Consider the following 12,441-nt stretch of genomic DNA (forward strand, 5'->3'; position numbering starts at 1 on the left):
CTATCCTGTTCCATTGATCTATATTTCTGTTTTTGTGCCAGTACCATATTGTCTTGATTACTGTAGCTTTGTAGTACAGTCTGAAGTCAGGGAGTCTGATTCCTCCAGCTCCGTTTTTTTCCCTCAAGATTGCTTTGGCTATTCGGGGTCTTTTGTGTCTCCATACAAATTTTAGGGTTTTTTGTTCTAGTTCGGTAAAAAATGCCACTGGTAATTTGATAGGGATTGCATTGAATCTGTAGATTGCTTTTGGTAGTATAGTCATCTTCACAGTATTGATTCTTCCAATCCAAGGACACGGTATATCTCTCCATTTGTTTGTGTCATCTTTGGTTTCTTTCATCATTGTCTTACAGTTTTCTGAGTACAGGTCTTTTACCTCCTTAGGTAGGTTTATTCCTAGGTATTTTATTCTTTTTGTTGCAATGGTGAATGGGATTGCTTCCTTAATTTCTCTTTCTCATCTTTCCTTGTTAGTGTATAGGGATGCAAGATATTTCTGTGCATTAATTTTGTATCCTGCAACTTTACCAAATTTCATTGATTAGCTCTAGTAGTTTTCTGGTGGCATCTTTAGGATTCTCTATGTATAGTAGTTTCCCTCTATGCCCACTTTCTGGAGAGTTTTTTTCATAAATGGGTGTTGAATTTTGTCAAAAGCTTTTTCTGCATCTATTGAGATGATCATGTGGTTTTTCTTCTTCAAGTTGTTAATATGGTGTATCACATTGATTGATTGGTGTATACTGAATAATCCCTGCATCCCTGGGATAAATCCCACTTGATCATGGTGTATGATCCTTTTAATGTGTTTTTGGATTCTGTTTGCTAGTATTTTGTTGAGGATTTTTGCATCTATATATCAGTGATATTGGTCTGTAATTTTCTTTTTTTTTGTAGTATCTTTGCCTGGTTTGGTATCAGGGTGATAATGGCCATGTAGAATGAGTTTGGGAGTGTTCCTTCCTCTGCAATTTTTTGGAATAGCTTGAGAAAGATGGGTGTTAGCTTTTCTCTAAATGTTTGATAGAATTCACCTGTGAAGCCATCTGGTCCTGGACTTTTGTTTGTTGGAAGATTTAAACTCACAGTTTCAATTTCATTACTTGTGATTGGTCTGTTCATATTTTCTATTTCTTCCTGGTTCAGTCTTGGAAGGTTATACCTTTCTAAGAATTTGTCCATTTTTTCCTTGTATTGCTATAAACGTCCCTCTTAGAACTGCTTTTGCTGCATCCCATAGGTTTTGGATTGTGTTTTCGTTGTCATTTGTCTCTAGGTATTTTTCGATTTCCTTTTTGATTTCTTCAGTGATCTCTTGGTTATTTAATAACGTACTGTTTAGCCTCCACGTGTTTGTGTTTTTTACGTTTTTTTCCCCTGTAATTGATTTCTAGTCTCCTAGCGCTGTGGTCGGAAAAGATGCTTCATATGATTTCAGTTTTCTTAAGTTTACCGAGGCTTGATTTGTGACCCAATATGTGTCCTATCCTGGAGAATGTTCCGTGTGCACTAGAGGAGAAAGTGTAATTTGTATTTTGGATGGAATGTCCTATAAATATCAATTAAATCTATCTGGTCTGTTGTGTCATTTAAAGCTTATGTTTCCTTATTAATCTTCTGTCTGGATGATCTGTCCATTGCTGTAAGTGAGGTGTTAAAGTCCCCTACTGTTATTGTGTTACTGTTGATTTCCTCTTTCCCACTTTCTTTTGATTTCCATTTGCATGGAATATCTTTTTCCATTTCGTCACTTTCAGTCTATCTGTGTCCCTAGGTCTGAAGTGGGTCTCTTGTAGACAGAATATATATGGGTCTTGTTTTTGTATCCATTCAGCAAGCCTGTGTCTTTTGGTTGGAACATTTAATCCATTCACGTTTAAGGTAATTATCGATATGTGTGTTCCTATTACCATTTTCTTAATTGTTATGGGTTTGGTTTTGTAGGTCCTTTTCTTCTCTTGTCTTTCCCACTTAGAGAAGTGGCTTTTGCATTTGTTGTAGAGCTGGTGTGGTGGTGCTGAATTCTCTTAGCTTTTGCTTGTCTGTAAACTTTTGATTTCTCCATCATACCTGAATGAGATCCTTGCCAGTTAGAGTAATCTTGGTTGTAGGGTCTTCCCTTTCATCACTTTAAGTATATCATGCCACTACCTTCTGGCTTGTAGAGTTTCTGGTGAGAAATCAGCTGTTAACGTTATGGGAGTTCCCTTGTATGTTATTTGTTGTTTTTCTCTTGTTGCTTTCAATAATTTTTCTTTGTCTTTAATTTTTGTCAGTTTGATTACTATGTGTCTTGGTGTGTTTCTTCTTGGGTTTATCCCGCCTGGGACTCTCTGCGCTTCCTGGACTTGGGTGGCTATTTCCTTTTCCATGTTAGGGAAGTTTTCGACTATAATCTCTTCAAATATTTTCTCGGGTCCTCTCTCTCTCTCTTTTCCTTCTGGGACCCCTATAATGTGAATGTTTTTGCGTTTAATGTTGTCCCAAAAGTCTCAGGCTGTCTTCATTTCTTTTCATTCTTTTTTGTTTATTCTGTTCCGTGGAAATGCATTCCACCATTCTGTCTTCCAGGTCACTTATCCATTCTTCTACCTCAGTTATTCTGCTATTGATTCCTTCTAGTGTATTTTTCATTTCATTTATTGTATTGTTCATCTCTGTTGGATTGTTCTTTAATTCTTCTAGGTGTTTGTTCTTTAATTCTTCTAGGTCTTTATTAAACATTTCTTGCATCTTCTCTATCTTTGCCTCCATTCTTTTTCCGAGGTCCTGGATCATCTTTGCTATCATTATTCTGAATTTTTTTTTCTGGAAGGTTATGTATCTCCACTTCATTTAGTTTTTTTTCTGGTGTTTTATCTTGTTCCTTCATCTGGTACAAAGTCCTCTGCCTTTTCATTTTGTCTATCTTTCTGTGAATGGTTTTCCTTCCACAGGCTGCAGAATTGTAGTTCTTCTTGCCTCTGCTGTCTGCCCTCTGGGGGATGAGGTTATCTCGCTTTTTTTTACATTTTTTTAAGGCACTCGTGTACTGTAGCAAAATGGCATTTTATGACATTTTTCTCTTTAATGTAATAAAACGCGATTCATAAATGTCAATTTGTTTTCTTAATTAAAGGTTTGCTAAAAATTATGGTCATGAGTAAAATCGCCCGTCATACTGCAGTTTTTGTTTTCACTATCAAGCTCTTAAAATGAATTCTTCATCTATTAGGAATTGTTTCCTTATAGATTAAGATATTAGAATTATATTCAAAGAAATTGCATAGTGGCTCACTAGTGATGTTTGAAAAATGGATATGTGAAGATCATACACTTGTTCATGTATGTTTATATATACTTGGAGCCACTGGTAGCTTACAAGTCTTAGGTTTCATTTGCCTGAAAAAAATTTTATTTATTAAAATTTCTTTATTTTTTTAATTTTTATGTTGGCTTTCTTTTTCAGTCTTAGGTTTTTTCTGATGATATGCTAGGAGGGCAGTTTCCTCCATTTTGGCTGGAACATGGGAAAATGAAAATATTTTCTTTTTTTAAAAATAAATTTGGGCTCCCCTGGTGGTGCAGTGGTTGCGCGTCCGCCTGCCGATGCAGGGGAATCGGGTTCGCGCCCCAGTCTGGGAGGATCCCACATGCCGCGGAGCGGCTGGGCCCGTGAGCCATGGCCGCTGAGCCTACGCATCCAGAGCCTGTGCTCCGCAACGGGAGAGGCCACAACAGAGGGAGGCCCGCATACCACAAAAAAAAAAAAAAAAAAAAAAAATTATTTTATTTTTGGCTGCCTTGGGTCTTCATTGCTGTGCATGGGCTTTATCTAGTTGAAGTGAGCGGGGGCTACTCTTCTTTTCGGTGCGCAGGCTTCTTATTTTGGTAGCTTCTCTTGTTGTGGAGCACTGACTCTTAGGTGTGTGGGCTTCAGTAGTTGTGGCTAGCGGGCTCTAGAGCCCAGGCTCAGTAGTTGCGGTGCATGGGCTTATTTGCTCTGTGGTATGTGGGATATTCCCGGACCAGGGCTCGAACCCGTGTCCCCTGCATTGGCAGGCGGATTCTTAACTAGTGCACTCCCAGGGAAGTCCTGAGGTCATTTATTTAAATACAGTTATCCGTAAACCTACAGCGAACATCTTTTTTTTTTTGGTGGCGGGGCCCTGCCACTCGGCCTGCAGTATCTTAGCTCCCCAACCAGAGATCGCACCTGTGCCCACTGCAGTGGAAGCATGGAGTCTTAACCACTGGATCTCCAGGGAAGTCCCTGCAGTGAACATCTCATACTGACATCTTTGTACCTTGTCTTGATTACCAGATAATTTCTCAGAAATGGAATTGTTTCATTAAAAAGTGTATATTTTATTTTACTTTATTTATTTTTAAAAATTTTATTGGATTATAGTTGATTTACAATGTGTGTTAGTTTCAGGTGTACAGCAGTGATTCAGTTATATATATACACATATATTCATTCTTTTTCAGATTCTTTTCTCATATAGTTTATCACAGAATATTGAGTAGAGTTCCCTATGCTACACAGTTAGGTCCTTGTTGTTTGTCTATTTTATATATAGTAGAGTGTATAGGTTAATGCCAAACTCCAATTTATCCCTCCCCCCCGCCACTTACCCCTTTGGTAACCATAAGTTTGTTGTCCATGTCTGTGCTTCTATTTCTGTTTCATATATAAGTTCATTTGTATCATTTTTTTAGATTGCACATGTAAGCGATATATTTGTCTTTGGCTTACTTAGTGTGATAATCTCTAGGTCCATCTGTGTTGCTGCAAATGGCATTATTTCATTCTTTCTTTATGGCTGAGTAGTATCCCATTGTATTATATATGTACCACATCTTTTTTAAAATTTATTTCTTTACTTATATTTATTTTTGGCTGCGTTGGGTCTTCATTGCTGTGTGCAGGCTATCTCTAGTTGCGGCGAGCGGGGGCTACTCTTTGTTGCGGTGCACGGGCTTCTCATTGAAAAAAAAAAAAAAAAAAATTATTTTATTTTTGGCTGCCTTGGGTCTTCATTGCTGTGCATGGGCTTTATCTAGTTGAAGTGAGCGGGGGCTACTCTTCTTTTCGGTGCGCAGGCTTCTTATTTTGGTAGCTTCTCTTGTTGTGGAGCACTGACTCTTAGGTGTGTGGGCTTCAGTAGTTGTGGCTAGCGGGCTCTAGAGCCCAGGCTCAGTAGTTGCGGTGCATGGGCTTATTTGCTCTGTGGTATGTGGGATATTCCCGGACCAGGGCTCGAACCCGTGTCCCCTGCATTGGCAGGCGGATTCTTAACTAGTGCACTCCCAGGGAAGTCCTGAGGTCATTTATTTAAATACAGTTATCCGTAAACCTACAGCGAACATCTTTTTTTTTTTGGTGGCGGGGCCCTGCCACTCGGCCTGCAGTATCTTAGCTCCCCAACCAGAGATCGCACCTGTGCCCACTGCAGTGGAAGCATGGAGTCTTAACCACTGGATCTCCAGGGAAGTCCCTGCAGTGAACATCTCATACTGACATCTTTGTACCTTGTCTTGATTACCAGATAATTTCTCAGAAATGGAATTGTTTCATTAAAAAGTGTATATTTTATTTTACTTTATTTATTTTTAAAAATTTTATTGGATTATAGTTGATTTACAATGTGTGTTAGTTTCAGGTGTACAGCAGTGATTCAGTTATATATATACACATATATTCATTCTTTTTCAGATTCTTTTCTCATATAGTTTATCACAGAATATTGAGTAGAGTTCCCTGTTCTATACAGTAGGTCCTTATTGGTTATCTATCTTATAAAAAAGTATATATATTTTATTATTATTATTATTTTGGCCACACGGCTTGCAGGATTTTAGTTTCCCGAGCAGGTATTTAACCTGGGCCCTTGGCAGTGAGAACGTGGAGGCCTAACCACTGAACCGCCAGGAAATTCCCCAAAAAGTATATACATTTTAAATGACAGATTACCCTTGAAAGGTTCTACTACTTAATACTCATTCCAACAGCATGAGAGAAATGTCCATTTATATAGGCGGGTCAATGCTTGGCATTCTCTGTTTTGTCAGAATGATAGGTGAAAACTGTTCTGTTTTACTTTACATTTCTTAGTACAGTTGAGTTAACATTTCATATTTGGCCACTGGTATTTCACTTTTGAATCATCTCTTTGTCTTTTACTCAGATTTATTTATTTATTTTAAAAGCTCAGTGTCATTCTTTTAATGGAAAAAGAGCGGGTTGATGAGGTGGTCTAAGAGCAGCACAAAGGACTTCCTTATGTGGAAATTGGAATTAGACAAATGTGTTCACAGTTGGCATTGCACATCTGCATGTTCCCCTTCTCCCTCTGTTAGGGAGTCTGCCCTGTGAAGTTGACAGCATGAAGGAGCAGATCAGAATGCTTGCTTTTGGTGGACAGCTGGCTCCCAAAGAAAAGGGCAGAAAGGTGTTGGCTTTGCAAGTCAGTTCTTTTCCTAAACTCATTAATCAGGAAACTTACTGTTTCTGTGGGAGGAATTGGGACTTGGGAACAGGAATGTTCCAGGAAAGTCTTCCTTTTAAAATAAATTAAGGGTTTCCCTGGTGGCACAGTGGTTAAGAATCCACCTGCCAATGCAGGGGACACGGGTTCAATCCCTGGTCCAGGAAGATCCCACATGCCGTGGAGCGACTAAGCCCGTGCACCACAATTACTGAGCCTGCTTGCCTAGAGCCTGCGCTCCACAACAAGAGAAGCCACTGCAATGAGAAGCCCACGCACCACAACAGAGTAATGCCTGCTCGCCACAAGAGGAAACCCGCGTGCAGCAACAAAGACCCAACGCAGCCAAAAATAAATAAATAAATAAATAAATTCATTAAAAAAAAAAGTTATTTGGGAAAAAAAAAAGAAATCACTTTCCTATCCCAGCGTATCCAACCACATTGGCCAGCATAATTTGTCAAATACCTTTTAATGAGAATAAATTACAGTATTGATTGTGTACTTAATGATACTCCATCAATAAAATATCAGAATTATAGAGGCCACAGAGTTAAATGTGCACTTTTTTCCCATTGTATTTCCTGAGGAGGAGTTAAAGTTGAGAGAGTAAAATTTAAACAAAAATCCAAAATTTTTGAGTTCAAAAGAATTATTGAAATCAAAATCTCTCTCCCTTTTATTTTTTTTAAATTTGTTTAATTTTTGTTTTTTAAAGATTTTTTTTTGATGTGGACCATTTTTAAAGTATTTATTGAATTTGTTACAGTATTGCTTCAGTTTTATGTTTTGGTTTTTTGGCCAGGAGGCATGTGGGGTCTTAGCCCCCTGACCAGGGATTGAACCCGTGACCCCTGCATTGGAGGGCGGATTCTTAATCACTGGACTGCAAGGGAAGTCCCCTGATTTTAAAGCAATAGAAAGATTATTAACTCATGCTCAAATATTTTTTGGTTTGTAAGTAACATTTAATATTGAAGTTAAAAAGTGTTATTTTTATGTGGTCAGAATAATTTTTTAAATTTCTGACCTTAATTGTGATTATTAATGTCTAATTGATTTGTAATAAACCTCGCTTGTATGGCCTATCCCTAAATACTTTTCAGTACATCAAGTAGTTTGTATAAGGCTGTGTTTTGTAACCACCAGGCACTTAATTTACTTGACTTAGCAATGTTTTGGGATATGTTTTCTACTTTGTTGAGGGAAAGGTCTTTCAAATGTTCTATACTGTATAACTTCCGTACAGTATACATGGTATTTACAAAATATACCTCAGTCAAATTCTAATGTTCAAATATTGTGTTTGTTAAATTAGGTTTTTTCCTGTTTCCCTTTTTGTCCTATCTGTCCATATTTTTTTCTGTATCTCATTTTTGTTAGTGAAGTATTTATCCTTATGCACATTGACATATATGTATACACTTATATATGTGTCCCTAAAGTATAAAGAAGTATAAAGCAAATACCCATGTACTCACTCTTCTGCTTTAGAAATAGAATTACTACAGTATTCAAGATCCCCTTGTGCCCATCCCTGGTGATGTCTTCATCCTTCATCAGTCTTCCTTTCATGAAATCTTATTTGAATGTTTCTGGGTTTTAACTCAGAGATTGCTTTATTTTAGTCTATGAATTGGTCATTGCCATGATTTATGGGATTCATGTCTTGCCGAATTACTGTGTTTTCTGGAGCTGCAGATCCCACGTTTATTCTGCTTTTTAATATTTAGGTCATGTTTAGCTAGATGATGATCATGGTAGATGATGAATCAAGATACAAGACACTGTAAAGCTTCATTACAATGAAGACTATATTTCTCAGTCTTTGTGTTCTTATTCAAGAGGGACAAGTGATGATACCATGATAGTCTTGTACAAACTTTTACAGAGATCGCTTCTATTTTTTATGGCTTGGATCTAGATACAGCCTATTACGGTTGCCAAACTTTGTTTTCTGACGACAAATAGTTTGAAGTCTTCTGATTTATTTTCTGCATGCTCCTTGATGCATGTGAATGTATTTATATGTATATATAATGTATATAGAAAAATGTATCCCATTGGGAGTTGATTCACTAACTTTACTGTATTAAAACATGTTATATTGCTAATTTTTCCGTGTTACATTCTGTTAGTGAACAGATTGGTCTGTCAGTTCAGTGTAAGTAAACTGTTAATATTTTCTACTTCTTGATTTGAACACTGAAGACCACTTTGAATCTACATTTGAAATGTAGTTGATTTCTTGTTAGGAATTTGAGTCTCAGAACTTTGGATTTTGTTGAGAATAATTATTCCACTGACTTAACTGAAATTGGTTTAATTGTTATTTTGTTAAATATTTTGCATGATGTGGTTGTAAAAACAATTCTATGTTTTTTTGTTTTGTTTTGTTTTAGAGCTCAGTTTCCCCCAAATTATAAAAGCAGGAAAACTCAAGACAAAGAAATCCAACAAGGTATGCCATGACAAGAAATAGTTTTTAACTATTTTGAAAGGAACTCCTCTTAGATTATTGTGTATTTTTCTCTTCTAAGTCTATCACTGATGTTAGTTTAAAGTTAATATACTAGAAAATTGTAGCCTTTATCCAAATCCCCATATGCCTCTGTGTTCCTGTCTCTATCAGTTTAGTCAAGGTCATTATTCATGCCACAAGTTGGATCGTAAGACATTCCTCTTGCTGTGTTCTGTTGTTTGGAGAAGGTTTTGCATTATTTTGGCAAATGCCTGCATATAATTGGATGAGGGTGATTTTAAAAATTGCTTTCACTTTTAGAAAATATTTTTTCTACTTAAAATTTCTAAATTGCAGACATAACACTTCTTTTATTTACCTCTTAGGCTAGTGATTTCAGCGATATGGCGAACTGGCCAACACCAAGTGAATTAGTGAACACTGAAGTGAGTGTTGTTTTAAGACTTCTTTTTTTTTTTTTTAAATAAAGGGAAGGTATTCTCATTTTAAAATGCTGAATTTATTTTACTTCAAATTTAGAGAATTGCATTAATAAAATACCCATTTTTCAGATACCTTGATTTCATTCATCACATTGCCTTCATCTGGTTGTATTCTCAGGACCATACATTTGGAAAGGATGGGGTACCATGCTGTCAGCTTCACGTAATGCCTACAGATAGATTACTTTTTAATGTGTCTAAGTGAAGCCCATTTTGTGTTTCAGAATGTATTCTATATATGTTTTCTTTGAGTTACAGTCTTTTCAATATGTTGAAGTCCTAACTCTACATATGCATATATATCATATCAAGTAATGGATTCAGTAAATGGATTTTTAATTTATCTATGAAAGAAGTTCTAAAAGATGTTCTGGGATATTCTATCAAAAGTCTTTTTAGAGAAGTAACATATATGGTATCTGGTTACATGGTTTCATTTGACACTGTACATCTTGCTATTTGTAATTTGTGCAGAATATTGGTGTGTAGTTTAAACAACATATAAAGCAGCTTAATTGTTGTATAAATGACATAATAAACTGCACATATATAAAGTGTACAGTTTGATACACTTTGACGTATGAAACCTTTGCCACAAACAAGGTAATGAACTTAATTTGTAATTCTTCCTGTCACATTCCACCCCCTCACCCCATCATCCCAGACAACCACTGATAAGCTTTCTGTCACTTAGTTAATTTGCATTTTCTACAGTTTTTTTTTTATTGGAGTATAGTTGATTTACAATGCATTTTCTACAATTTTATGTAAGTGGAGTCATACAGGATGCATTCTTTTTTTTTTCTGGCTTTCATTTAGCTTAATTATTTTGAGATTTATTTATGTTATACATATTAGTAGTTCATTCCTTCTTATTTTCTGGGTAGTACTCCATTGTATGACTATAACGCTGTCCATTCACCTATTGGTGGACATTTGTGTTGATTCCAGTTTTTGGCTATTAAGAATAAAGCTGCTATATCGGGACTTCCCTGGTGGCGCAGTGGTTAAGAATCCACCTGCCAATGCAGGGGACATGGGTTCAAGCCCTGGTCCGGGAAGATCCCACATGCCTCAGAGCAACTAAGCCCGTGCGCCACAACTACTGAGCCTGCATGCCACAACTACGGAAGCCCGTGTGCCTAGAGCCCATGCTCCACAGCAAGAAAAGCCACCGCGATGAGAAGCCCGCACACCGCAACAAAGAGTAGCCCCCGCTCGCCACAACTAGAGAAAGCCTGTGTGCAGCAATGAAGATACAACACAGTCAAAAATAAATAAATTTATTAAAAAAAAAAGAATAAAGCTGCTATATAAACATTTGTGTACAAAATTTTGCATGGAATAATGCTTTTGTTTTTCTTGGGAGTAGAATGGGTGGATTTTATGGTAGCTATTTATTTAACTTTTAAAACTTCCAAACTTTTTATTCCACCAGCAGTGTATGATAATCCTAGTTATTCTGTAGCCTCACTAATACTCGATGTGGTCAGCCTTTTAATTTTAGTCAGTCTAGTATGTGTATAGTGGTATCACACTATAGTTTTTAATTTGCATTTTTCTAATGATGTCAAGCACATTTTCATGTACATTTGTCATCAGTATATCTTTTCGATGAAGTGTCTGTTCAACTCTAAGCCCACATTTCAATTGTTTTCTTGTTACTGCATTATAGAGTTCATTATATATTTTAGATACAAGTCCTTTTATCAAATACTTAGCAAATATTTTCTTTCAGTTTTTCAAATGACTTTTAACAGTGTCTTTTGTAAAGTAGTTTTTTATTTTTGATAAAAGTTGTCATTCGTTTTGTGATATTTAAGTAAGGTGTTACCACAGATTTTTGGATATGTTAGTGAAAATGTTCATGAAAATTATTTCATTCAGAAAACCTTTTTGCAGTGTCAGAGTGTCATCAGCCTAGGAAATAAGAAGCCACAAAGTAGAAAAGAAAGAGAAGACAAGGTTGAAAAGAGAAGTAACAGTGAAAGCAAAGAAAGCCGGGAAACAAAATTAGATGGTCCTGGTGAAAATGTCAGTGAGGATGAGGCTCAGTCAAGTAATCAACGAAAGAAAGGTTAGTTTGTTTATATCTTCATTTTGATTTTTAAGTTTTTGAAGAGAGTTGTAGTAATGAAGAATTGTATTTAATCAGCTGATTCCTGGTAGTCACCAGTTAGTAGTTTGGATTTCTTCAGGATACCATCTACAATGCTAACTGATTTTGCTTTTGTAGCATTTCTGAACTATGAGACTTTCCTCTCTACATTTGACTTGTATTTTATGTAAGAATGAATTTAAATTCCACCTATAGAGGTGGGTGTAGATATATTCTTGGAAAGTTGTATGATAACTATTGTTTTTTAAATCTGCATTGGAACAGCTCCCTTTTTTTCAGGAAATTTTGAGAAAATATTTTTCTGAGACAAAATTGAGAACAATCTTGGTCAGCTCTTTTTCCTCATTGCATTCCCCCGTTACGCTTTGAAGGAAAAAATATTGTCTTTACATCCTTTTCCATATTCTTTTAGGAACTTCTCATGTGTCTAGGAACAGATGATGATTTAACTGGTAAAAGCATATTCTCATTCAGTGTTCTGAGTCTCAATAAAAGTGTCTTCAGGGGTTTTTAGGCAGAAAAGTTCTTTAAACTGTCAGAAGGTCAGTAGCTGAGGCAAAGTGAACCCTGAGGAGAGGGCAGGGGGTGCTATTGGAGAGGTAGGCAAGGTCCATGTTATTCAGGACTTTGGTAACTTGGAATTGGCATTTTAAGTGCTGTGGGAAGCCATTGAAGCATTTTAATTCTTGGAGGTGATGGGGCATGGGAGGGGACATTTCATGATGAAGTAGTTGCCAGCCAACTTCTTTAATAATGGAACTAACAGCCTACCGTATACTGAGCACTTAGTTGAATTTTTTTTTTTTGATGACTATTGTAATCCTTAGCTGCAGGGTAATCATGAGGCTCACTCGATATAGTATGCCAAGGGTAATTGCTCAGAAG

General features: G+C 36.5%; 1 protein-coding gene across 11 annotated transcripts in view; it reads left to right on the plus strand.

Annotated features, from left to right (window-relative positions):
- Positions 1 to 12,441, plus strand: part of LARP1B (La ribonucleoprotein 1B) — a 149,036-nt gene that overhangs the window by 8,739 nt on the left and 127,856 nt on the right. For 8 of the 11 annotated variants that reach the window (XM_028492277.2, XM_028492279.2, XM_028492282.2 and 5 more), the window contains exons 2-4: positions 8,876 to 8,934; positions 9,321 to 9,380; positions 11,325 to 11,514. In XM_028492277.2, coding sequence (XP_028348078.1) covers positions 8,876 to 8,934; positions 9,321 to 9,380; positions 11,325 to 11,514 — 309 coding nt within the window. The remainder of the gene's footprint in view (positions 1 to 8,875; positions 8,935 to 9,320; positions 9,381 to 11,324; positions 11,515 to 12,441) is intronic. The other 3 variants (XM_028492278.2, XM_028492287.2, XM_024119370.3) reach the window with 1 other exon arrangement.

The sequence above is a fragment of the Physeter macrocephalus genome, chromosome 7 (genome assembly GCF_002837175.3).
Source record: "Physeter macrocephalus isolate SW-GA chromosome 7, ASM283717v5, whole genome shotgun sequence".
NCBI classification, from domain to species: domain Eukaryota; kingdom Metazoa; phylum Chordata; class Mammalia; order Artiodactyla; family Physeteridae; genus Physeter; species Physeter macrocephalus.